Here is a 25,841-nt window from a genome sequence, read left to right as displayed (position 1 = left end):
CAATTTATGTGAAATAAATACTTGCTGTAATTAGTGTTAAATTAGGTTAGTACCACCCTATTTGAGGAGGAAGGTTGATTTCAAGGCTCCATTGTTGGGATATAATCAACTCCCTTGACTTGATGGGCCGGAGGCACTTTGATTGTAAGAAGCATTGCTCTAGTGCTGTAATTGTCATCAGGTGAGCACTACAACACGAATCTCTTTAGATAGTGATATGGGATCAAGTAGTGATGATGCCTCTCATTTTGAAAATTTGCATGATGAAAGGAAAAATGCCATGCTTATTCTTGGAATAGACTTATAGCGTGGGCATCAAGTTGATAATGTTGGCTTAGACCAAAATGTGGGTCCTTCTAGGTCTCTTGAAGTTGATGACCAGCAGGAGGAAAATGAAATTGATGGCTAGTTTAAAGACTAACCAGCTAGTTGAAATTCTTGTGCAATCGGCAATGATCCTAGAGTCATGCACTTTTTGAACCCCTAAAGGAGGGCAGCAAGGGCAAGAAGAGAAAATCATCTTCAAGAGGAATTTCCTTTTAGACTGGTCGAGGGATTCTTGAGGTATATTGGTGTGGCATACCGTCAACTGGCATAGGGAAGAGGACTGCTCGGGATCATGGACCAAAGTATTAGAGTTAGGCCTTGTTGGGCAAGTTGGTGATTCAAGGCCTTACAAATCAGGACATGTAGATAGACTTAAATGTTTCTTTTGCAAGAGGGTTTTCCAGAATGTTGGCTTCACTTGGGTGTTAGTTTCACTTTTGAGGCCCCCTATGGGATGGATTCTATCCATAACATGCCTCACTTTTCTTTGTTCCTCCTTATGTAGTTTGTTACAAGTCTAGCAACAATTGCAACATAGTCACAAGTGATGCAAAATGGAACAAGGACGGGAGAAATTGTGATTACTTGTGATTGCATAGTTTTATGGGATGGAAAGAAGCTGTTATCCTTGCAATCCTTAAGTCTAGAAATGACTGTCACTTGTGACTATGGGTTGCACGAGTTATTGGACCATAGGTCCTTGACTTGTTAGCAAGAGATTGATAGTCAATCAATCCTTTGCAATGCATATGTTAGAGGCAAGGATAGCTTGCATCTTGGAAAGTTTGGAAGTCTCATATTATTTACTTCATTAGAGATTGGAGAGGCATTCATCAATTGGCTAGTGTGATAGTCTTGAAGTAGGTATTGGGGAGGACTAGAGATTAATTATTGCAATCCCTTATGAGAGGCTCACCCTTATCTGCGACACACACTACTCTTTCTTGTTCCTCGTTATACAGTTTGATATGAGTTTGACAATGGTTGCACATTCATTGGGCAGAGACCTAGATTTGACAACAGGAGATTGATAGACAACCGACACTCTACAATGGATAGATGTTAGCAGGTTGGTTAGCTCATGAGTGAGTTTGTGCATGTGTATTTGTGGGTTGGGCACATGAGTTTATTTTAGGCATTTTTCTAGTGCTTATTTTTATGGTTTTTGGCATTTCTTGGTTGGTTGATTGTACGTTTAGGCCATATGATATTGGCCGATCTGATGCATTTAAGGCATTATCTTATGCCTATTTATTTGTGGGCTCCCTCCTCCTCAGTCATCATTCACTTGCAGCCTTCCATTGGTTGGATTTGACTAGCTATGGAGGAGAGAGAAACGAGGGAATGGGTAGACAATACATAGATTGTGGGAGTTGAAAACGATAGATTGTACTTGTTAAATTGAAAGTGATAGAGTGAAGGTACAACCTTAGGTTTAGGGTAGACCAAACTCCTAACTTAGGTTAGCTAACTCTAGAACTAACTCTAGAAGTGGTGACAACTTATTAACATAGTTGAGTTCACACTACAATCCAGCTAACTAAAACATTGGGCACTTCTCATAGAATTCACAAATTCTAACACCCCTTGTAGTGCCAATGTGGTGAAAGGACATGAATCTCAATCACCAAAGGATAGCAAGGTCAAGGATTTTCGAAAAGCTTTAAATTTCTCATAAGGAAGTGCTTTGGTGAAAATGCATGCAACATTCTCCTGTGTATAGACATACATCAAATTGATCTCTCTTACATAGGATCTTGGTAACCAGCCGTCCTTTCGTGGATGGGTGGTAAATCCCTGATTACAACTTAATTACAGTAGCAAACAATAAATGCAAATCTGAAAATACAAATTTACCTACTAATCTTGGATAATGCACACCAGATTGGCCCCAAAATTGGCGGCCCTTTCGGTATTTCTTTAGCTTTATTGAAGAAAAAAGTTGATTTACAATGGATTCTCCTGATCTCCTTCGCAATCCAAACTCCCCTTGCTGTCCAAAGTGACTAGCAAGTCTTCAATCTAATTTGCCCCTTGCTTCGAGCAGCCAATTGGCCTTCACCCGCTTTGATGGAGATGGAAAATGCCCCAAATTCAATTATTTGCTGGTCCCTCCACTTGAATAGGCTAAAAACAGCTTCAGCCCTATTGAATCCAAGTCTTGGAGCTTCCAATTTTTGGCATGCTTCTTGGCGGGTCGCTGCTAAACCCTAATTTTTGCTTTAAATTAGGGTTTACGTCAGAGAAATTTGCAATTTCTCAGCCTTCAAAGGTCCAAATGCTGAGATCTCAGAGCAAGGTTATGAAATGGGTGGGAGATGAGAGAGAAAGATGCAGAGAGAGAAAATTTAGAGTTTCTTCGTGAAGAATGATTGAAAATCAGTCAAATGTAGTTGCTGCCCTGCCATAACAGCTTGTAGATGCAAAGAACTGAAGAAAATCAGCCATTTACTGTTGCTGCCCTATCTCAACAGCCTAAAGATGCTGTCACTTGCTGTTAATCGGTCTTCTCCTACCCTTGGCTGCCTTAGAAGGTCCTCTAATGGTTGCAAATCAGACCACCAACATCTCCTTGCTCTCTCTTGCAGGCTGAATACACTAAAAATGTCTCTCTCTCTCTCTCTCTCTTGCCTCTAATGACGTTTTTCAGTCTTGCATGGGCATTTTTGACAAGTGGTAGCATTTCCAAATGGTTTTTCTAGCATTATCTATAATTAAATAATAATTTCAGTCTTTAAATATTGAAAATTAATCAAATAATTATTTCGATGCCTTGAAAAATAATCTGACTGACCAATAATTAAATTGGCTAGGCAGTTTCCATTCCCGAGTGTGTCTACATTATCTTTGACCATTAGATTGGCATTAGGTACCATTAAACGCCACTTCTCTAGTGTCACTAACTAACACTTATGGCCAAATAAATGACTTAGGCCAACAACTGGCACCAGATTCCACGAAGTACTTGTGTGGCATAACTTATAGCAACTTTTGCTTTTGATATCTTGTGATTTCCTCAGGTCTTGGACTCGTAAATTTACTTTAATCCCAGTTGCCTCTCATGTGTGTAACATTTACTTAATCATGTGATTAAAAATTAATCCACATGTTAAGTGAGGTTTTAAAAATACATGTCCTCATGACAATCTTCCTCTGATATGATGGTTATGTATCTCAATGTGTTTCGTGTGAGCATGAAACATAGGATTTTGTGCCATTGCAATAGCACTCTGATTGTTAGAAAGAATGTGTAGGACCCTCCAAAGAAATCTTCAAATTAGCCAACAATCTATGCAATCATACACATTCCATTCTTGCGGTGAAGGCTACCCTATACTTAGTCTTAGAAGACAAGGTAGCCATTGTAAGTTGTTTCTTACTTAGCCATGAAATGTATGAATGGCGCAGAAAGAGGCAGTGTGCACTAGTAGATTGCTGAGTGTTTGAATCAGTAGCTCAATCTGAATCATTGTAAGCTTGTAAGTGCAAGTCTCTCCCCTTGGAAATAATAAAGCATATGAGTGAGTGCCTTGAAAATGTTTGAAGATCCGCTTGATAGCTGTACTGGTCGTGGGCTGCGCATAAACCTGCTCACTTGAGATACTGCATATTGTATGTCAGGATGTGTATTGCAAAGGTAAACAAGACATCCAATAACGTGGTTGTAAATTGCAACATTAGACATCTCTTCACCATGTTGCATGGACAGCTTGAGTGTTGGCTCCATAGGAGTGCACATAGGCTTGTAATCTTGCATATTAAACCTATGCAAAAGCTTATCAACATATTGCGATTGTGACATGATGAGGCCATATGGATTTTGGGTGAATTGAATTCCCAAATAGTAGTGTAAACAGCCCATATGTGACATAGCAAAAGAGAGCATGTGGTGCAGTAACAACTCGCTGTAATAAATCTATCCGGCTATTTTCAGCATGCTCAAACCCCAAGAAAAGTGGTGGGAAGCCTTTAAATACATCACCCAAGTTATAGGTGGCTCTCATTTCAAATTGATAATGCGAAAAGATTGCATTTTCAGCAAAGATCACATCTTTGCCGACAAACAATTTCTTTATGCACGAATCATAAAAGTGATAGCCTTTGCTTTCCGAACTATAGCCAACAACAATGCATTTTAGCTTGCCACGAAGTTCCTTTTGTACATATGCATAAGCTATGCATCCAAATGCTCGAAAGTAATCAATCTTAGTGCCTTTGTAGGTGCATGTTCAAAACATGATTTGCACACTAAAGACCCTCTAACCAAAACTTGTGTGGCAGCCCTTTGCTCTTAAGCATGCATTTGGTCATCTCCATGAGTGCGATTTTTTATTGTAGCCACTCCATTTTGCTGATGTATCATCCTCATAGTAGCTTGATGCGTAATGCCATACTCAGGCAAAAAGGTCCCAAATGCACGAGACATACACCCCCCGCCCTCCATCCATGCATAGAGTCTACACCTTTGGACCTGTTTCTGCTTTCAATTTTGCCTCCAAGTGTTTGAAGTGCATAAATATATGTGATGTGGCCTCCAAACCATACATCCAAGTGTATCTATAGTAGTCATTGATAAATGTAACATAATACAAATGACCACCAAGTGCTCTAGTCCTTATAGGACCACACACATCATAGTGTATGAGTTGCAATTTCTAGACATCACACATTGCACTAACCTTCTTGAAAGCAAATCTATGCATTTTTCCAGGAATGCAACACTCCCAAGTATGGGGGGGTAGAGTAGCCAAAGTAGACAAAGCATCTACCATCTAACACTTCTTGAAAGCCATGAGACTGCCAAAGCTTATGTGACCTTAATGAGCATGCCAAATCTCCACATTTCTTTTAGCAGGTATAAGAGTGCTAATTGCTAGAGCATCAAGTGAACTCCTCTCATATGTGTCCAACAAACATAGGCCCCTATACAAGGTACCTAACAATCTAAGAGTATAGTCCATCTCTTTGTCTTTGACAATATACTTGTCATTCTCAAAGATGACTTGAAATCCATGCTTATATGAAAGTTGAAATGGACAATAAGCTCTTTGTGATACGAGGCATAAACAAAACATCAAGAAGCATGAATTCTGAACCATTTGCAGCAATGATCAACATTGAACCAATGCCACATACATCATAGCTGTTGTTATTAGCACATATAACACGCTTCCTTGTAAGGGCTGAATGTAAAGATATGAACAAATGCTACCGTGAAGTGATGTGCTTGGATGCTTGACTGTCAAAATACCAAGTATGTTGTGTTTTAACAGCATTAAATGCACTATCAGCCATGGATGTGTCATGACTACATGTTAAGAAAGCATTGTCCTCCTTTACAAAGTGGCCATAACATCCCCATTTGAAGATCGAGTGGTGGATGTCTCTTGAATAGCTAAATTGAAGTCATTTCTCTTCTCCTTGGCCAACCTTTTCTTGCATTCATCAATGTAATGTCCTCGTTTCTTGTAGTAGTGGGATTTCTCTTTTTTCTTTGTTTTCTTTGACTCTTGGGCAGCCTTGTTTGCTTGTTGTCCCAAATTAGCCTTTTGTCGATTTTTAACAAGCTGCTTTGCTTTGCCCTTGCTCTCATATTTAGAGAGCATGGCAATCCCTTTACCTGATAACAACATTCTGTTGAGTTTGTTCCTCTTGTAACCAAAGGCCTTCTAACTCCACAAAAGTAAGAGGTTGCTTCCCCCCTAGCGACATTCACCATTTCAGTATCCAACACAACCTCATCAATGTTCAAGTGGTGTACATGGATATCTTGCAAGTGTGTGAGGTGATTAGTCATGTTGTCACTGTCATCCATGTGTGCATTGGCTAGTTCTCTCTATAAGTAGGAGATTTTGGCTTCATTATGGATTGCAAACATGCACTTCAAAATATCCCATGATGCTCTAGAAGTCTTGCATGATTATATCTGAGGTATGATGGCTTTCTTAACTAACAAGGCAATTAGTGACAAAGCCTTTGTATCTTTTGAGTTCCATCTCTTTTAATTTGCTATTGGAGGAGTAGGGTCAACAATTGGAGCAACAACAAGAGCAACCCTCTCGCACCACATTGAGGTTTCTGAGGAGCAAGCTCACCTTGTCTCGATAATCACTTGTAATATAATCCCATAGATCCTTAGCAACAATGAGAAGATTGGGCATCATAAAACTCCATAAAGGATAGTTGGTGCCATCTAGCTTGTCCTCCTAAGTGAGGACTCCTAAAATTTTGCCATGATCTCAAGTTTTGTGATTTGACATTGTTGCAATTTATGCACAAATTGAGGAGCCACACACTCCCAAAACTGAAGTGTGAAATGTACTTGGTTCAGTACCAAATCCCAACACGGGATACTAAAGGAAATGCAAAATTGTCAAAACTCTCTCTCTTCTTGAAAGTGCCCAAACTGCATAAACAACACATAAATTGCAATTTATAGCAACTCAGTGCTGTACAATCGCATATGTTAGTATGCGTACTCAACATTAAATGTAGCAACTTAATGCTGAAAATCCTCAGTTTTTCATGGCAATTTCCAAATTTATTGCAATTTCTTTGTCCAATGTTACATAAACAACAAAATAATGTTGTTTCAACACTTGTCCATTACTTTGGGATGCATGCCATGCGAAAGCCCCAAATGTTGGTTAAGAAATATTGTGAGATTTGAGAGATTTATACTTACAGTCTGAAAATTTGATGGAATGTTACCTCAGGATGCGTGTCGATAGCAACCAGCAACTTCAAGATTCTTGGGGAGGCATGGCGGATGTGGGAATCACAAAGGCCCCAAATTTGTTGCGCAAATTGTAAGGAAATTGCACAATGTCGGCACCTTGGATGAGGAAACGTGTGTATGGCTTTTGATTTGGGCAAAAACCCCACCTTTCTAGTGCCTTGGGATGCATGCACAAGATTTGAAGTGGCGCTCATGGAGCTGAATAGAAGGGGGTAGTGAGTAGAGAATGACAGTAGTTGAGGAGAGGGCGCCAATGCATGATATGGTGCTATAGATGCATGTAGGTAGGTGGTGTAAAGAAATACCCTAACACAGAAACACAAATAACAATCGTACGACAAAGCACAAGTTGATAAAAGAACGCAATTGGGGTTAGTGTAACTCAGAGACAATGAACACAGTGAATAAATAAAATGATATGACTACTGAATATGCAATGCTCATGCAGTAAACACTCTATGCAGTGAATGAATACTGAACCTCAAACTCCTCTATCTGAGGATCAAGGCAGGGTTAATGCGTTGGAGAGTGTCGTATTGTCGATGGATCCCGAATCGTAGCAAGGCAGCCTCTGAATGTTGAATACCAGCAAACATAGCCAAGGAAGGCTGGATTTGATGCAAACTACAATGCAGGAGAGAGAAAGACTAAAAACGCAGGTGAGGAGAGAAAGACTAAAAACGCAAGCTGTAGAAGAGAGAAAACAGCAAACTCAGGCAGTGGAGAGAGAAAATCTGCTGCGACAGGCTGAGGAGAGAAAACTGTCAAACACAGCTGTGAGGAGAGAGAAAATGATGGTGACAGCAGATAGGAGAGAGAAAACTGCAGCGACAGCAGTCAGGAGAGAGAAAATTGTGCTGGCGGCAGCTCGGGCCCTCAAACGCAGCAGTATGTGACGTGGCAGGTTGTATGACAGCTGTGCAGGTGGTCAGCAGCAGTCGCCTGGCTGGAAACAGCAGCAAACGGGAAGTGGAGGGCTGGAAACAAGCGCTAGACTGTAGATGACATAAGGGACAACTGAGATTGCGATGTTCTTTGCGAGAGGGGTGTGGATGGCAAGCTGAAAACACCTGAAACTTGCAAAAACGAGATTCAGGGCTGAATGGAGGGCAACATACTTATTTATCGAAAGTTTGGGCCCTCCCAAGTGGGTTTGTGCTTATGGGACATAGACACTCTCTAGGAACACATTTCTTTTAAATAATCAAGATTTCTTCATTAATTAAGCATGTTTTGGGTCTGTTTTAGTAAAGCTAATGCATTTTTAGCTCAATACCCCCTCTCAGGCCCAACAATGGTGCCACGAGAAGGAAGGCGAGCCTAGCTTTTTTTCTTTATAGTTTACCCCAAGGCATCCCAACCCAAAACAGCTAGAGCATTGGACAAAGGGTGCACATCAGCTGCCCAGTGGCTTATTAAGACTATAGAGACGATGATTATCTTACCAAGGGAGCCCAAGTGATCACCCCAAAGACGACAAGGCATTCGACAAAGGGCGCTCATCGACTGCCAAGTAGCCTATCAAGCCCTACAAAGGCAGATGGAATCAGCTATGGACTTAAAAAAAACAGGGCTTTTTAGATTTGATACATTGAGCATTAAATGAGGGTTACAAGTCAGTTTTCGTTCTATCGAGTATCCGTGCTCCAATACGGGAGAGTGATAAGGGATGGTCAGACCCAAGACCTTCACAAAACAAGCATATTATCCCTACCATTACTGGGTGTCAATGAAGAATGAAAATGGCTAAGGTGTGAGTATAGCAAATATGTGAAGCAAGCAAGACAAGCTAGGGAAAAATTGCCTTGGAGATTGCCATGTGCAATGCCACGCATATGGTGGATCTAGAGTCGACTGGTCCAAAAAATTGAAAAGGGATAAATACTCATAGATGCATGTTTACATGAACAAAATACCAATGCATGGGGTAATGCAAAGGGAGATGCAAGATGTCATGCTCACGCTCAATGCAATGTAACAGTGCCACTTGGACAGTGTCCTTGAAGGGGAATTGTTTACTTGCCTAAGCGCCCTTTTACAATCATATCATCCTGACAGTGCGGATGAAGTTACAAATGTCCATAATATAATACAAAAGAATAAATGAATGTCTAAAAAAACTGTAAGCATCATCATTGTCACTATCAAGAGAAGAAGCTGCCCACTCTCAAACTGGAAGGGAAAGTAAGAGGGAAGCACCCTCTCCCCATCAATCTAAAGAAGTAGGGGAGGGTGTATCCAAGCCGATCTTGGGTAGCAGGTACTGAAGAACGTGCCGGTTGACCGCTTTGGTTATGATGTTTGGAAAATTATTTGATGAAAGCACAAACTCTAGGCAGATAGTGCTTAGCTTAATGTGCTCTCTGGAAAAGTGGAAGTGGACTCCTAGATGTTGCGTTTTGTGGTGTGATGATTGGATTGCCTGCAAGGGGAGTAACACTCTGGTTGTTGCAGTAGACAATGGTGGGAGAGTGACAAGAAAAGTGCCGCCAGTAAGCTCCTCAAGCAGATGGCATGAGTGGTGCCATTGAAGAGAGCCCTATACTTAGCCTCGGTTGTGTAAACTGTCATCGTCTCCTACTTACGGCTGGACCATGAAATTGGAGCCGTGCTCAAGTTAAAGAGGTAGCCGCCATGGGAATGTCGGGTGTCAGGATTTCCAGCCCAATCAGAATCAATGAACCCCTATAAACATAAACCAGAACCATATGTCAGGTCATAAGAATAAGTACATTATGAATAATGTAATATGTGAAGTCATGCGATCCTATGTGACATCTTGGGTGCTGTGAAATATTGATTGAGTATACTAACTGAGTAAGTTAAATCTGGCCTAGTATGAATCAACCAAAGAAGTTTTCCTACAACAGACCGATAGGTGTGTGCATCGAAGGGCTAACCTAGGGTATCCTTTGACAAGTGGACAGTAGGATCAAGAGGTGTGGCCACTGGCCATGTTTGATCCGTAGTGTACTGTTTCACAAGCTGAAGTGTGTACTTTTGCTGGGACACAAAAATATAGCCCCCAAATTGAACTATCTCCATCCCCAAGAAATAAGACTTCCCAAGAAATAAGACACAAACCAAGGTCTGTCATCTCAAAGGTAGCACTAAGCTTTGCCTTAATTTTTGCGATGGTATCAAAATCTGAGCCTGTGATGAGTAAGTCATCAATGTACAATAGGATATAGCTAACCCCCTCTGCAGTAGATCGAACATATAAGTTTGGGTCATAAGGGATAGAATGATACCCTGAGACTGTAAGAGCTCATTCATCCTATGGAACCAAGACCGCGATGCTTTCTTCAGCCCATAAAGAGCTTTTTGTAAGCGGAATACCTTATCCCGCGGGTTCCTAGAAGGAAAGCTCGGTGGCTGCTCCACATAGACTTCCTTCTCAAGATAACCATTCAGGAAGGCACTCTTGACATCCATCTGATGGATCGACCAATCATGGTGAGTGGCTAGCTCGAGAAGCAACTGGAAAGATGTCAACTGTGCAATAGGGGCAAATGTATCTTCATGATTAATGCTATGCTGTTGTTGAGACCTATGCACTACAAGGGGAGCCTTGTCCTGTACTTGTCTAAAGTCCCATAAGCTTTTAGCTTAGTCCTAAAAATCCACTTTGTCCCGATGATTTTCTTGTGGCTTGAATGATCCACCAATGTCCAAGTCTCATTTTGGTCAATACTCTCTAGCTCCTTCTTCATGGCCTCTTGCCATTGAGGATGCTGAAGAGCCTCCCGCCATGTATTTGACTTAGAATGCGCTATGTAATCAACTGTAAACGACGACGCAAATGATGTCGGAGGAAGCCCTGTCCAAAGTTCAGCTGGGGCATAGTAGAATGACCAGAAGGTCCACTAGGTAATGCCATAGAGGCAAGTTGTGGTACCAACTGATCCATACTTGGGAGAGACTGGGGGGGATACCCAGGCTGCAATGATCCCGAAAGTGTGTGAGAAGAAGTTGGAACACAACTCGACTGAGGAAAGGATGAGGTCCTAAAGGCGGTGCCTATGGTTCCATAACTCCCTGGTGTGATGTGCGGTGCAACATAAGGTGTTTGAAAAGGGAATGTAAATGGTGTAAATGAAAGTGCAAAAGTAGCGGAAGAATGTGGTGGGATGGGTGGGTTTTGAATTTGTGGTGTGAAAGGTGCAAATGCATTTTGTTCATTTTTACCATTTAATGATTGAAAATGAAATGATAATGATGAAGATGCACCATGTAATGAAGGAATAGGAACACCAAATTCATTTTGATTTTGAGAAGTAAACTAAAAAGAAGGGTAGAAAAAGAGGTACCTGGCTTTTTCTTATAATCCCAACGACGTGTGTTAACATACAAGAATTTGTCCTTAAGAGAACCTTTTCCGTAGTCAACGGATTGTACTTTGTCTTTCTCATGATTTCTACCAATATATTGCAAAGTAGAAGTAAAAGAAGAAGGAACAAAAGACGAATCTAAAGTACCTTGCATTGGAGTGGACAGAAGAGAATGAAAGAATGGAACATACTATGGATCTCTTTCTCCAACAGGGGGGGCCTATCCTTGATGGAGGTCTCAACAGCCCGGCAATATCATTAGATTTATGTGCAACATCTGAAGAGAGAAATTCATTCATATCTTCATTGAGTAGCTTCTCTTGAAGGGCAATCCTTCGATCGAGCTTCTCAATCTTCTTTCGTCTAAACGCCATGATTACATGATATTCTTCAGTGGACAGCTTGTATAGCTTTTCTTTTGTGTGGTCAGAAGTGTCTTCCACCATGTTGGAACTTTGTGGAGCAAGCTAATCTGAGGAGAGAGAAAGACAAAATGCAAGCTGCAGGAAAGAGAAAACAGCAAATGTAGGCAGTGGAGAGAGAAACTCTGTTGCGACAGGCTGAGAGAAAACTATCAAATGCAGCTATGAGGAGAGAGAAAATGATGGCGATAATAGATAGGAGAGAAAACTGCAGCGATAGCAGTCAAGAGAGTAAATTGTGCTGGCGGCAAGTGGGGCCTGCAAACGCAGTAGTATGCTGACGTGGCAAGTTGTACGACATCTGTGCAGGGGGTCAGCAGCAGTTGCCCGGCTGGAAACACTAGCAAACGGAAGGTGGAGGGGCTTCAAACAGGTGTCAGACTAAAGATGATAGAAGGGACAGCTGAGACTGCGATGTCCTTTGCGAGAGGGGTGTGGGCAGCAAGTTGAAAACACTTGAAATCTGCAAAAACGAGATTGAGGGTTGAATGGAGGGCAGGATACTTATTTATAGAAAGTTTGGGCCCTCCCAAGTGGGTTGTGCTTATGAGACACACACACTCTCTAGGAACACATTTCTTTCAAATAAACAAGGTTTCTTCATTAATTAAGCATATTTTGGGCTGTTTTAGTAAAGCTAATGCATTTTTAGCTCAAGAGGTGGAGCATCACATGGTGGTTATGCTCTGGCGGTGATGGGTAGATTGCGCAATAGGTGACAACGTTGATGCAGGCAATGGTGCTACAGGGTGTAGGAGGCATGACTGAGGTGGAGGCACATTGGAGCTGGGTGGTGTAGGAGAACAACTTGGTGGAGTGGGCGATAGGGTGGTGAACAAGGCGGTGTGAGCAACACTAGCTGGTAGATTGCTGGTGGGCAGGGTGGCATTGGTTACACTATAGGTTGTGGTGATGGAGTTAGAGTAGGCGCATCTTCTCTCCCTCTTCCTTGCATGAACAAAGTTGGTGGCAATAGGAGCGCTCACCTTTGATACCAAATGTGAGAGTAGACAATGCGAGCCGAGAACAATAGATTATACTTGCTGAACTGAAAGTGATAGAGTGAAGATACAACTCGAGGTCTAAGGTAGACCAAACCCCTAACTTAACTCAAGTTAGCTAACTCTAGAAGTGGTGACACAACTTATTAAGAGTGGAAAATTCTAACATAGAACAGGTCTTGTTGAAGAGAGGGAGCTAGTACAAGTTCCCACACAACTAGTTACTCTTGTTGTATATGATTGTCTCATGTTTGTTATATGGATTCCATTTCTTGAGCATATCTTTGAGTTCTTTCTTTGGTATGTTCCTCTGTTCTTGTGTTTTCCTTTCTCTCTTGTGTTGTGCAATCTATTATAGTAATCTTCTAGGCTTCCATTGTTGCACCCACTTTTGACATTGTATCAGAGCTCTCCATCTCTAGTGTAATTGCCTTTCCACTCAAAGTCTTCACAAAGATCTACATTCCTCCCTTGAGATGCAGCACAAGGTGAAGGGTAGACTCCTTCTAAATGTTATAATCTCCAAGAGTGTGTACAACAAAGATCAGGCTTTGCTGGCCAGGAGGAATACCTTATCGTTGGATCTAAGCCCACCACTACGCACATGGACTAGACAAGAGCAAGTTCTTCCCAACAGGACTGTTGCAGCACCAGATTACTATCCCCCCCTAAGATGCAATACTAGATGGAGTGTACTCTCCTTTTGGATGTTGTAATCAGCCACAATATGACCATCCTCAAGCTACTTTCTTGCAAAGATTAGCTTATGCTGGTCAGGGTGGATCCCTTCCTTGTCTTGGATCTTTGACTTGACACATTATTTTATGCTCGTCTTGCTGGAGAGAGTTGGTGCTAGTGCCCGCACATGTTTGGTATATGGATTCCATTTCTTGGGCATATCTCTGAGTTCTTTCTTTGCAATGTTCCTCTATTTTGGTGCTTTTTTTCCCCCTCTCGTGTTGTGCAATCTATTACAGCAGTCTTCTATGGTTCCATTGCTGCACCCACTTTTGACAATAGGTTAGGAGGAAGGATAGCTGGTAGCTTTGAGATTTCGGTGTTGCCTACTCCATTGGAGTTTGGAGGGACATTTACCAATTGGTAGATGAGATGGACTTGGAGTTGATAGTGGTACACACACACACACACACACACACACACACACACACACACACACTCACACACAAAAGCATGCACACTTGCGCACACACCCACATACACACACAGAGACCAAACATGAAGAAAAAAAGGGGATGTGTGGGCACCCAAGCTCTCACTTCTAAGTGTCCAATACAAGCGGATTTGTGCTCTTCAATCCCTTTCAAACACTTCCTATGCAGTTTCGAGGGGGTACAATAGTGATGTACAACATGTAGTAGGATCCAGCCTTGTTTCTAGGAGGATTTGTGTCATTGGGCTGTAGGGGAGTCATGGAAGGTAGACTCCTTGCTACATTGCTTCGTAGGACCACATGAGCTTCTTCCTTCATCTGTAATTGCATGGAAACTCATTTCTAAAACTATGAGACTTTTAAGAAATGTATCTTACAAATTAAAGGTGTTTCTTACAATCCAAAAATTGGGTGATCCCAAAAAATGTGATGAAAGAGTTTACTGCATTGGAATTTAGAGTATTTATTGCTGCATTAATTTACTTCTATTTTTAGTGCGCACTACTCCTCTCCTTATGAACCCATCTAGCATAGTTGCGGATACTTCTATTTGTTTGTTGCTTGTATACAACCCTGTGACTTGAGCAAGGTCTTATGAACCCATCTAGCATAGTTGTGGCTACGATGTTGACATTGCCTTCTTGCTTGGCAGTGGGGAGCTGATTTTGTGAGTAGTTAGATCAGGATTAGACCTCTCATTTTTGACGTGGTGCCTTGGGAGTCCACTTTTGGTGGGGTGTAAGTTTGATTGGCATCCTTTGTTTAGAAATGGCAAGTAACATCTATATCCTTGAAGTTTTGATTTTGTTTTGGGACTTATTTTGTAGATTAGTCATAACTTATTTCCTATCTTACGTTTGTGAAACTTCTAGCTTAGCATGGATCAATAGGCACATCTTGATGTAGGATAATATATAATAGTCCCCTTGCCTGCAATTGGCTTTGGGCAATCATATGGCCTTTGAGGTACACCTTCAAGAAGCACCTATGGGGCAGTTTGTTGCTCCAAGGAGTTTTCTGGCCTCCAATGAAAATTAGAGGGTAGTAAAATGGGAACTTTTGAGCACAATGAATCCAAATTGAAATTCAGCTGTCTCCACTGTGAAGCCAATGTACCACGGAACCATGTAAATGACATTTGCACTCCATAACAGGTTTCTTAAACTTTTGAGCACAATGAATCCAAATTGAAACAGGTAGTAAAATGGGCCCTATTTTTCCCTTATTTCTTCAATGCATGCTCTTCCAAATCGCTCCATCTTCCAAATCAATGATGTCTACCAACAACAACATTGTTTACGGCAGGGATCTCATCCTTGACTTGATCCAATCAACAACAAAATGCTGAAAGAATTGGCACATAGCAGATTTGCTAATCCAAATTAGCAAAATGATGCTAATTACTAACACTAAAATGCTTCCTCGTTGGCCACAATGCTTGATGATCTAAGTGCAAGAGATTGTAGGTTTTAATGTTGCTCCTCAATCCAACATCTCTAGGAATGATCTCCTTGGATCTCAGCTTCCAAAATGATTTTCTCAGCCTTCTCTCAATCTAGAATGGTTTTAGCTTGGATTGGAGGGGATAGGACATTTGTGTCTGGTTGCCAAATCGGGCCAACTTGGAAGGTTTGATTGCTGACATCGTTTATTTTCAAGCCTTAATCATCACCTACCCATCGTGATTTTGACTTCTTTGCCACTATCAATGATTTCTCTGCTCTTTGCCATCTTGCACCTTCTTTGCGTATTCAATGCTCATGGCTCCAAATCCTTTGTTGCTCTCTGCTAGTCCACACACCCAACATCATCATCATCTTGTGCTAGCTCGATTGTATATACAACCCCCCGACCCCCCAAAAAGAAAAAAATACCCCAAAAGAAAAGAAAAGAAAAAAAACCAGGTTCACACTTCACATAGGCTGATTTTGGCCTCAGAAGATGTTAATCTCTCTCTCTCTCTCTCTCTCAGCTTCATGCTTCACACTGTTCACAACTAGGCTGCCATCTTCCAAGTTTCAACCTGCAATCCATTATTCATTATCCAAAGTTTCTTTATCTATCAAACTTGCTGAATGTCAATCTGAACCTGCAACTCAACTTTTGATTCTCTCTCTCTCTCTCTCTCTCTCAGCAGACGACCAATTGCCACCTAGCATCCTCAAGAGTATCAACATTCCAAGCATGGGACTACTGCTCTTATTATGGTGGTCATCACGATGGAAGAAGTAGAGGTCGGAGGGATGATCTTGGTGGGATAAGATGAATGCTTAGCATCTTGGGAGTGACGAAGGATCTCATACATGGAGGTGCAAATTGTGCTCATGTCATCGCATGAGTGGGACTAGCAAAGTTCATACTTGTGCACAAAGGATATGAGGTGTGACTTTGCTCCAACATGACTCTTGAGAAGAGAAGAGAGCTTATGGAGAAGGATGCCGGGGTATAGTCCTTGAGGAGAGCACAAACTTTTCAAGTAGTTGACCCTATTGCATTTGTGATGATATCCAACTGTTAGGTATCACATGCACTATCGACAACTTCAGGTGGATACACATATCTATCTAGATTTATTTGCACTAGGAACTTCTTTTGGCCATGCATCTATGGATCCTACCAAGCAACAACACGCTTGAGGCTATTGGGATCCCAAAAGGAGGAAGTTGATTTTGCTGTTGCATGCTTATTTTATCATGATTACATTGCATTTAATGTTGCAAGGTCAGAATATTTCAAAGTAATGTGCAAAAAAGCTTGGGAAGTATGACCTAACTTACACTCCTTCATTCTTGCGTATTGGGTTGCTTGAAAAGAAAAGCATGTGGTGGAGCATGCAACTGAGAATATCAAATGTGCATGGCAAAGGAATGATGTGTCACTCATTGTAGATGGATGGAGTGACACAGGTAGGAGGTATATCCATGAGGATTGCTTACTCTTGAGCTAAGATGTAATACATTTCGTCTCATGATGCTTAAAGAAGAAGAGTAAGCTAAGATGTAATATATTTCATCTCATGATTCTTAAGAAGAGGAAAGTCAGTTGATGCACTTGTTGGCAAGTGGGTAGATATGGTGGAGTTTATTGGGAAGGAACTTGTGTTGGGGTTTGTTGTTGATGATGAGCATACAAATATGGCAGCAAGTGTTATTTGGGAGAATATCTATCCTCATATTATTACTTCTTATTACATGGCTCATTGTTTAATAACTTGTTAAAATACACGAATTGGATGTTATTGCTTGTGCTGAATTATTAGCTCTTCAACCATGAAGTCAGCTATAGGTAAAATGAAATGCTCTTGGAATATTCTATAACCGAGTTCATTTAATTTCCTTATGTTGGGTCAATCAAGCACATGCAGTGTGCTTCAAGGCAAGTCTTTATTACTGATGATTTAAATACTTTACCATCGTCTATCACTTTGGCAGGGATAGAGTGCAAAGAGTATGCTGAAAATCTTGTATTTTGGGAGGATATAAAGTGCATTGAGGTCATGTTATAATCGATATTGTCAGAGTGCAGCGGTGCGGAAGCGTAGGACTGAGAGAGAGAGAACGCAGAGAGAGAAGGGAGAGAAAGAGACAGTGGATGATGAAGATCTGCTGTATAAAGAATGCTGAATACAAAGATATACACGGGCGTAGTGCGCTGGACTGCGTGTCTCCACCTCGACGATGCAACCTGCTGTCCACCTCGAAGTCTGCTGCAGTCTGCACTGTCTGCTGTCTGAAATCTGTGAACAGAGACAGAGACTGCGCGTCACCGGTCTGTAATCTGCGTCAGAGAAGTGTGTAGACTGCTGAAAAGTGTCGACTATAAATAGCCGAAATCTGCCACGAAATAGGGCGCCAAAAATAGGGCGCAGCGAGGAAATAAGTCGGCTGCATTAAATGCAGCCGACTGGGCTGCAACCAGTCAGACTGCCACGTGGCAGTCCGATTGCACAGTCCGACTGTGCAGCTGCCCTCCAAAACAGGCTATGATCTCTAACACCCCCTCTTAGAGCCTGGACAGGGCAGAAGCCTGAGGGATTTGGAATGTCTCCGAAGTAGAACCTGAGGAAGCGCCTTCGTAAACAAATCCGCAAGATTATCCTCCGTCTTGCAATACTCCACAGTGATGGTCTCATCCAGAAGCTTCTCTCGGATGAAGTGGTACTGGATCTCAATGTGCTTCGTTTTGGGCATGAAAAACAGGGTTCCGTGCCAAGGCAATGCAACTCTCATTGTTACATCGCAGCAATGTAGGACGAGTTGGGGGGCACCCAAGCTCCTCCAATAATCTCCGAAGCCACACAACCTCGCATGTGGTGGAAGACGCGGCCCGATACTCCGCCTCAGTAGACAAAAGGGCTACCATGGGCTGCTTCTTGCTACTCCATGAAATAACACTTGCACCCAAAGTAAAACAGTAACCTGTAGTAGACCGCCTGTGATCCACGTCACCGGCCCAATCCGAGTCGCTCCAACCTGCAAGTACAAGATCTGACCCATCTGTCCCTGCGGAGTAATGAATCCCCAAATCAGACGTCCCCCTCAGATACCGAAGTATCCTCTGAGCAGCCTGCCAATGCACCGTCTTAGGTTCACTCATGAACCCTGCCAAGAGCCCAACAGCAAAACATAGATCAACCCTAGTGTTGAGAAGCCAAATCAAAGACCCAATCAACTGTCGATAGCGGGACGCGTCCGCCAAAGGAGAAGCTGAATCGGAAGTGGCCTTCCAGTGCGGATCCATAGGAGTAGAGAGGGCCCGACAATCTTCCATCTCAAAGGACACCAAGAGCTCCTGTACATATCTCTGTTGGGAGATAAAGATCCCCCTCTGAGACTGATAAATCTCATGGCCTAAAAAGAAATGGAGTAGACCCAAATCCGTCATCTCGAACGTCCGATGTAAAGCTGACTTTGTCTCCTGGACTTGCTGTGCAGTATCACCTGTGACAATCAAATCATCAACATATAAGACAAACAGCACACAACCATCCTCGGAAGTGTGAACATACAGCTGCGGATCGGCCTTGGACCGCCGATATCCCAACTGAGATTGGAGGAATGAATCAATCTTCTCGTTCCATGCATGCGGAGCCTGCTTGAGGCCATACAAGGCCTTCTTCAACCTGTAGACTTTCCCATCTGAAGAACCAAAGCCAGGAGGCTGCTCAACATAGATCTCCTCCTTCAAATCACCATTCAGGAAGGCCGACTTTACATCCAACTGATAAACAGGCCATCTCCTATGGCCAGCCAAAGCAAGAACAACTCTAATGGTTGCCATACGAGCTGTGGGGGCAAAGGTGTCACGACAGTCAATCCCTGGGCGCTGTGCAAAACCTTTAGCAACAAGGCGAGCCTTCCATGGGGCGGACTGTAAAGCCTTCTTCACGGAGGTGGGCTCTCGATCCTGCATAACACGGGTCATCAAACAATAGTTGGAGCAAACCAGCTCCGTAGAATGTGCCTGGTGCCTCTGTGACCGCCGCGGACCATCCTGCGGTCCCCACTCCTCAGGAATCCCCTCGATCCCTGAATCACGGAGTGTGTCACGGGCCCAGCGAGGAGGAGGCTGAACCTCCCCTCGTCGTTCTCCATCAGCAAAAGACTCTGGAATATCCACCAGTGGTAACTCCTCAGAGGTGTCCGATGGAACTGTAGACTCTGTGTCAGAAACAGAATCATAATCAAAAGGCACGGGCTCCAGTGGAACTGTAGAAGGAGCCCAACTCTCCCCTGGATCTCCAAGAACGGGATGCTCCTCATCCGTTGAAGTAGCCGGAACCTCCACAAACCGCACATCACGGCTAGTGTACACATCCCGCTTAACGGGATCATACAATCGGTAGCCTTGGGACTGGGAGCTGTAGCCAACAAATACCTGTTTTTGGGAAGCCGCTTCAAATTTATCACGGTGAGCCTTGGGGATGTGAACATAGGCATCACAGCCAAAGACCCGAAAGTAAGAAACATCTGGCTTCGTCCCAAAATAAGCCTCAAATGGGGTCATCCCTTCCACGGCCGAAGTAGGGGATCGATTAAGGATGTGGACTGCAGTAGCCACAGCCTCGGCCCAGAGAACCTGAGGGGTCTGTCGGTGCTCCATCATGGTGCGCGCCATCTCGATCACACTGCGGTTCTTCCGTTCAAGAATACCATTTTCTTGAGGAGTATTGGTATTGGCAAACTCTTGGTGAATTCCTCTATCTGCACAAAACCGAGCAAATTCATTAGACACAAATTCACCTCCCTTGTCGGATCGCAAGGTTTTCAACTTCCGGCCTGATCAGTTCTCCTCAAAGAGAAGCCAATCCTTGAAGTGCGAGAAAGCTTCTGACTTTAGTGCCAAAAAGTAGGCCCATGTCATCCTACTATAGTCATCCACGATCAGCATGAAGTACGAGCTCCCACGCAAGGACTCATTCCTCATAGGGCCACATAGATCCGTAGATACTAGCTCCATCGGTGAAGTAGACCGCCGCGAAGCTGTGTGGAGAATGGCATCTCTATGCTGCTTCCCTCGTATGCAGGAGACACATGGCTGCTGGCTCACCACTATATCCGGCAACCCTCGAACAAGCTGTCCACGTGACGCCCTCCGAAGATAGTCATAGTTCAGGTAACCAAACCGAGCATGCCATAACTCAGACTGTGACTATGAGGTAAGAAGAAGAGTAGAGAGGGCAGTGGAAGACTTCAGTTTGTAAATGCCGTTCTCCTCATATCCGGATGAGAGAACCTTCCTCGATCCACGATCAAGGACTCGCACAGTAGAACTGTCAAACTCCACCAAAAGACCAAGGGAGCAAATCTTATGAACTGAAAGGAGATGGTACCCTAATCGTGGTACATGCAAAACCTCTGAGGTATGGGTACCACCTCGTCCATCCGGAATAAGCTGCATCTTACCCCGACCTGCAACAGAAACTGAAGAGCTGTCTCCTATGAGAACCTGCCCACGCGAGGGTCGCAGCTGGGCAACACCATCTGATGAAGGAGTCATGTGCCGTGAGGCACCACTATCAACAATCCACTCTCGAGCCTGGGGAGCCGTCATCGCAGCATCAGAAGCATTCGGTGAAGCGTCCTCAATGACAGCTAGATGAAGAAATGCAGCTGATGAGGGTGTAGCCACCGCTCCAGAATCCTTGGTATCCTTCTTCTTGGTGTCCTTCGTGTCTTTGTCAGGGCAATCCTTCTTCCAATGGCCAGTCTTTCCACAAATATGACATGTGGAATCTTTGTCCTTGTCCTTCTCCTTGTCCTTCTTGGACTTGTTATCCCCCTTCTTCTTCTTTTGGTCCTTCCCCTTCTTCTGAGAGGCTTGACCTGTCAACGCCTCCGACTTGGAAGCATTCTGTCCCTTTAACTGTTCCTCTTGGTCCAAGACCATAGGAACCAACTCTTCCCACTGAAGAGTAGACTCTCGCCCCGAAGCAATAAGGGCAGAGTAAAATGTACCGAATCGTGGCGGCAACTGGGACAATAGTGTGATCGCCATGTCTTCGGAGGAAATCGGCTTCCCCGCATTCTGAACCTGCATCTGAAGCTGCCTTAGCTTGTTAATGTGCTCCCGTAGCAAAGAAGACTTATTTACGGACAAGGTCCGCATCTGTACCTCCAAAGAAACCCTCTTTATCAGGGTCGTCCGATTGTACATTTGATCAAGCTCCAGCCATATCTCACGAGCCACCGTCAAGTGCTCGATGTGAGCGATCACGACTGTAGTGCAAGATAGGAAGAGAAAGGATCGAATCTTGGCATTCAGTTTGTCCCAATGAGACTGGGCCCTGGCCAACTCCATACGAGCATCGGAAGAGAGTTTGGACTCATCTCTTACCGAGGGCCGGTCAATCTCCTCCTGTACCAACTCCGCCAAATCATAGGACTCAAGGATGGCCAACATCATGACGCGCCAAATGCGGTAGTTGTCGCCGTCGAGCTTCTGATCTGTAGGAAGAGCCGGTAAGATAGGCACCTTTCGGTCCATAATCGCCTGGAACTCCAAGTCCATCTCTGTAGACATCTTCACCTGCAATGCCTTCTCAAACGCAAAAGCAGCCCCCTCTGACTAGGTAAACTCAGCCTGCTAAGGCTCTTCCGCGTCCTGAAGCTTCTTCACCCGCCGGAGGCGATGAAAAAGAAAAACCTGCACTTGTAGGCTGAAAACTCAAACTTCCTCCGAGTCAAACAGCAGTAAACAGCAGCAAATCCACCACCTGTACTCCTTTCCTGTGCGCCCACACTCGTTTCAGCCTTGTTCCAAGGCGCAGCCCTCCTGTCTGCCCTTAAACGCAAAAAACACAAATTTGTGTCGCGATGAAAACTCCTCTTCAGGTTGATTCTGCGCTCAGTCAACCCTCAAACACTGCTCTGATACCATGTCAGAGTGCAGCGTTGCGGAAGCGTAGGACTGAGAGAGAGAGAACGCAGAGAGAGAAGGGAGAGAAAGAGACAGTGGACGATGAAGATCTGCTGTATAAAGAATGCTGAATACAAAGATATACACGGGCGCAGTGCGCTGGACTGCGTGTCTCCACCTCGACAATGCAACCTGCTGTCCACCTCGAAGTCTGCTGCAGTCTGCACTGTCTGCTGTCTGAAATCTGTGAACAGAGACAGAGACTGCGCGTCACCGGTCTGTAATCTGCGTCAGAGAAGTGTGTAGACTGCTGAAAAGTGTCGACTATAAATAGCCGAAATCTGCCACGAAATAGGGCGCCAGAAATAGGGCGCAGCCAGGAAATAAGTCGGCTGCATTAAATGCAGCCGACTGGGCTGCAACCAGTCAGACTGCCATGTGGCAGTCCGACTGTGCAGCTGCCCTCCAAAACAGGTTATGATCTCTAACAGATATTACATTTGTTGAGGCTTGTCGATGGTATGTAGCTGTGCATTCATGAGGTTTGTGAGGCCATGGACAAGATCATAGAGGTTAAAGGATTTAGAGCCACCTGTAGATAGGTTTGAGACTACCCATGACTTGTGTGTCAGCAGATGGAACTCCTACTCTCCCATGTGTGCAACATCATTTGTGTTGGATCTAGAGTTTCCAGGCGGCAATCGAATGATAGATAAAGAAGTATAGGCGGAATGGACGAGTATCTTGGATAGACCAATGCTTGATATTGATACGAGGAGGATTATCAGAAATCAATTGGTTGGGTATAGAGAATTCTGTGGCTGCTTTGGCCCATTTTGATTTGTATTTGCTCCATGTATCTTGGACCTTGGCATGTATGATATGCCATTTTGTCATTTTGACTTCATCAGATTGTGTACTTTAGTCTTTAGTACTTACGTGGTTAAGGGCCTACTCAAGTTCTGCTAGCCTTTTATTTACATGTTTTGCACTCATTGATCATGAATGATGACTTGCCACATGAGTTGTGACACATAGACTTTGTATTGTGTACAGCTTATTTGGACTTGGTTACTAAACTTTAGTTGCTCAGCTAGCCCTCGGGCTATTTGTATTGTGTTATTAGCATGTGATTGTGTCAAGTGATATCTTTGTCATTAGGGATCTTGGTGTTCAATGTTATAAGGTAGTTAAACATGTTAATGCAGCAGGATCTTTTGAGTTCTCTCTAGGCATGCATGTGAAATGAGACGAATGTAGACTGGTGCGTCAATTGATGACAGAACTGTTTATCAAAACTGATGACAGAATTGTTTATCAAACTGACTGTTCTTTGCTAAGTTTTTTGAGCTGGTTGTATGCCCTCAAAGATGTTCATAGAATATGATAAGATTGCCTACCGAAATGACTGGATTCCATAATTTTTTTTGTGGTTTTGTGTTGCTGTTGTAAACAGATGTATCCCATGCTGGAGAGAATAAGCCCTCGAACAAGAAAGCTAGAACTCTTTGCACGGATGCACAATACACATGCGGGGTATCTTCTTTGTGCATAGAACATTTTACTTTATTGCTGGAATATAATGGTAAAAATTGCTTGTTAACCCACATACTTGGAACTGTCAGGTGGATTTCTCTCGGCAATCAACTAAATGGGGTCCGTCTGGTAGATGAGGGCCTAAGAGCAAGGTTCAAAGCTGCATATCCGGATGTTGAAATCCAGCCTTCAGATCCACTGATGAAAGTCAATGTATCTGATGTAGAGCCTTCTGCACTGTCAGGTCAGCTAGGTGGTACAGCTAAGGGGACAATCGATAATCCAGTTGGAGTAGTATCTGAAAGTACTGATGCAAATGAAAAGAACATGTCTCAAGATATGCAAATGAATTGAGGCTTGTTCAGATTAGCAGCAAACAACACTATGTCAGAAATTTGTTCTAAATGATGGTCACATTTTCTCTGTGGCCATGCATTGCTGTACAGATAAAAGCCAAAGCCATCAACTTGAACTCCATGAATATCAGTTGCAGGTTCAAAAATCTATTGTCTTGTTTAATGGTTTGACAAATTGATGGTTGCTTCTTGTAAAGTTAGTTTAAGGCTTGTTCAGATTGGCATTGAACACTGATATGTTTGAACTTGTGCTAAATGTATACTTCAAGCTTTGATTCGAAAGTATGGTTATGTTTTCTCTGTGGCCATGCATTGCTGTACAGATTAAAGCCAAAACAATCAACTTGATCACAGTGAATTACAATTGCAAGTCAGAAAAATCTATAGGCTTGTTTAATGGGTTGGCAATCTTGACAGTTCCTTCCTGTAAGTATGCAGGAAGCAACCGTCAAGATGCTTCAAGTGGTAAATTGATACAGCTGGGAGTGACCTTGTGGATGAAGGAAGGAGTTCCAAGGTGCAAGTATTATCAACTTGTTTGTTGTTTGACATGTACTGCTAAGTGACGGCTGTAGTGTCATGACACTCCTACATTGTCTTCTCTGAAGTTCAACAACATCCAAGGCACAAGCCTTAGTTCTGCGAACAATCTGATGAAGCAAGTGACTACTGTCTGATCTTTGGTGAATTTGATGAGTCTGTATCTCAAAACATCAATATGACCTGAACTTGTCCTTCGAACAAGATTTCATTTTCAAATCTAACAGCATTGCCGTCAGTTCTGCAGCTTTTTCAGACATTTGATTTCCTTAGGGCTAGCTTCTAGGTCATTAAATATATCAAGTGGCCATAATTTCCAGCTACCCTAGAGAGTGACACTTTTGACATTCTAATGTTCTATAAATCCACTGCCTGTCATATATATATTCAAATTTCAGCACTCAAACCTTTATTGTTTCTCTCTTCCTTCCCTTCTTCCATGTGATCATGGTTGAGTATTGAGAGTAGCAATGAGTGTTTTGACACGGGTAAATGATCAGGTCTCAAACTTGTATCTATGTGACACTTGGTATCTGAGCAGATTTCATTGCCATAAATTTGTATTTCCCTCATTACTTTGAGGTAGCAACATCACGCATTTGAGTCCAAAACAGATCTTGCTAAACTCCTAGATTTTTTCACTCTATAACCCTTGAAGAGCTTGCTAGAACACTGCATTAACCACCAGAGAACTCATGGTAGCTTGTGTTCTAGCAAGACAGAAAAATTTCCAGGTTCTAAAAGCAGCTCAGGCATAGTTACAGATTGTGTTGTTTTTTAAAAACTAACAACCACCCTATGCTGCACCTATCTACACAACTAAACCTAAGCGTCTGTATATTTACACTTGCTGTATGTGTTTTCTCTTGCAGTAACACAGGACCTCATATTTTTTAGGAGCAGCTTGCTTGAAATCAGCCTTTCAGATCAGTGCTTTGCAAAACAGAAGTAGGCTATGGCCCACAAGCATATCAGCACTGCAAAATGATGATGATTGGTTATGCCAAGCATTTAAGCTAACATCCATAGGGCTATTGAAGGGACTGTTCTCTTTTGTAAT

The 25,841-nt window shown here is 43.0% G+C and overlaps 1 protein-coding gene across 1 annotated transcript in view; it reads left to right on the top strand.

Annotated features, from left to right (window-relative positions):
* MTA (mRNAadenosine methylase) overlaps positions 1 to 24,416 on the top strand; it is a 34,062-nt gene extending 9,646 nt beyond the window's left edge. The window contains exons 6-7 of the mRNA XM_087663947.1: positions 23,806 to 23,885; positions 23,975 to 24,416. Coding sequence (XP_087520073.1) covers positions 23,806 to 23,885; positions 23,975 to 24,239 — 345 coding nt within the window. The 3' untranslated portion in view covers positions 24,240 to 24,416. The remainder of the gene's footprint in view (positions 1 to 23,805; positions 23,886 to 23,974) is intronic.
* The last annotated feature ends 1,425 nt before the right edge of the window (positions 24,417 to 25,841 follow it).

Source organism: Lygodium microphyllum, chromosome 23 (assembly GCF_053477565.2).
Source record: "Lygodium microphyllum isolate KBCC chromosome 23, Lygodium_microphyllum_v1.1.10, whole genome shotgun sequence".
Taxonomy (NCBI): domain Eukaryota; kingdom Viridiplantae; phylum Streptophyta; class Polypodiopsida; order Schizaeales; family Lygodiaceae; genus Lygodium; species Lygodium microphyllum.
This window is presented reverse-complemented; position numbering and strand designations above follow the sequence as displayed.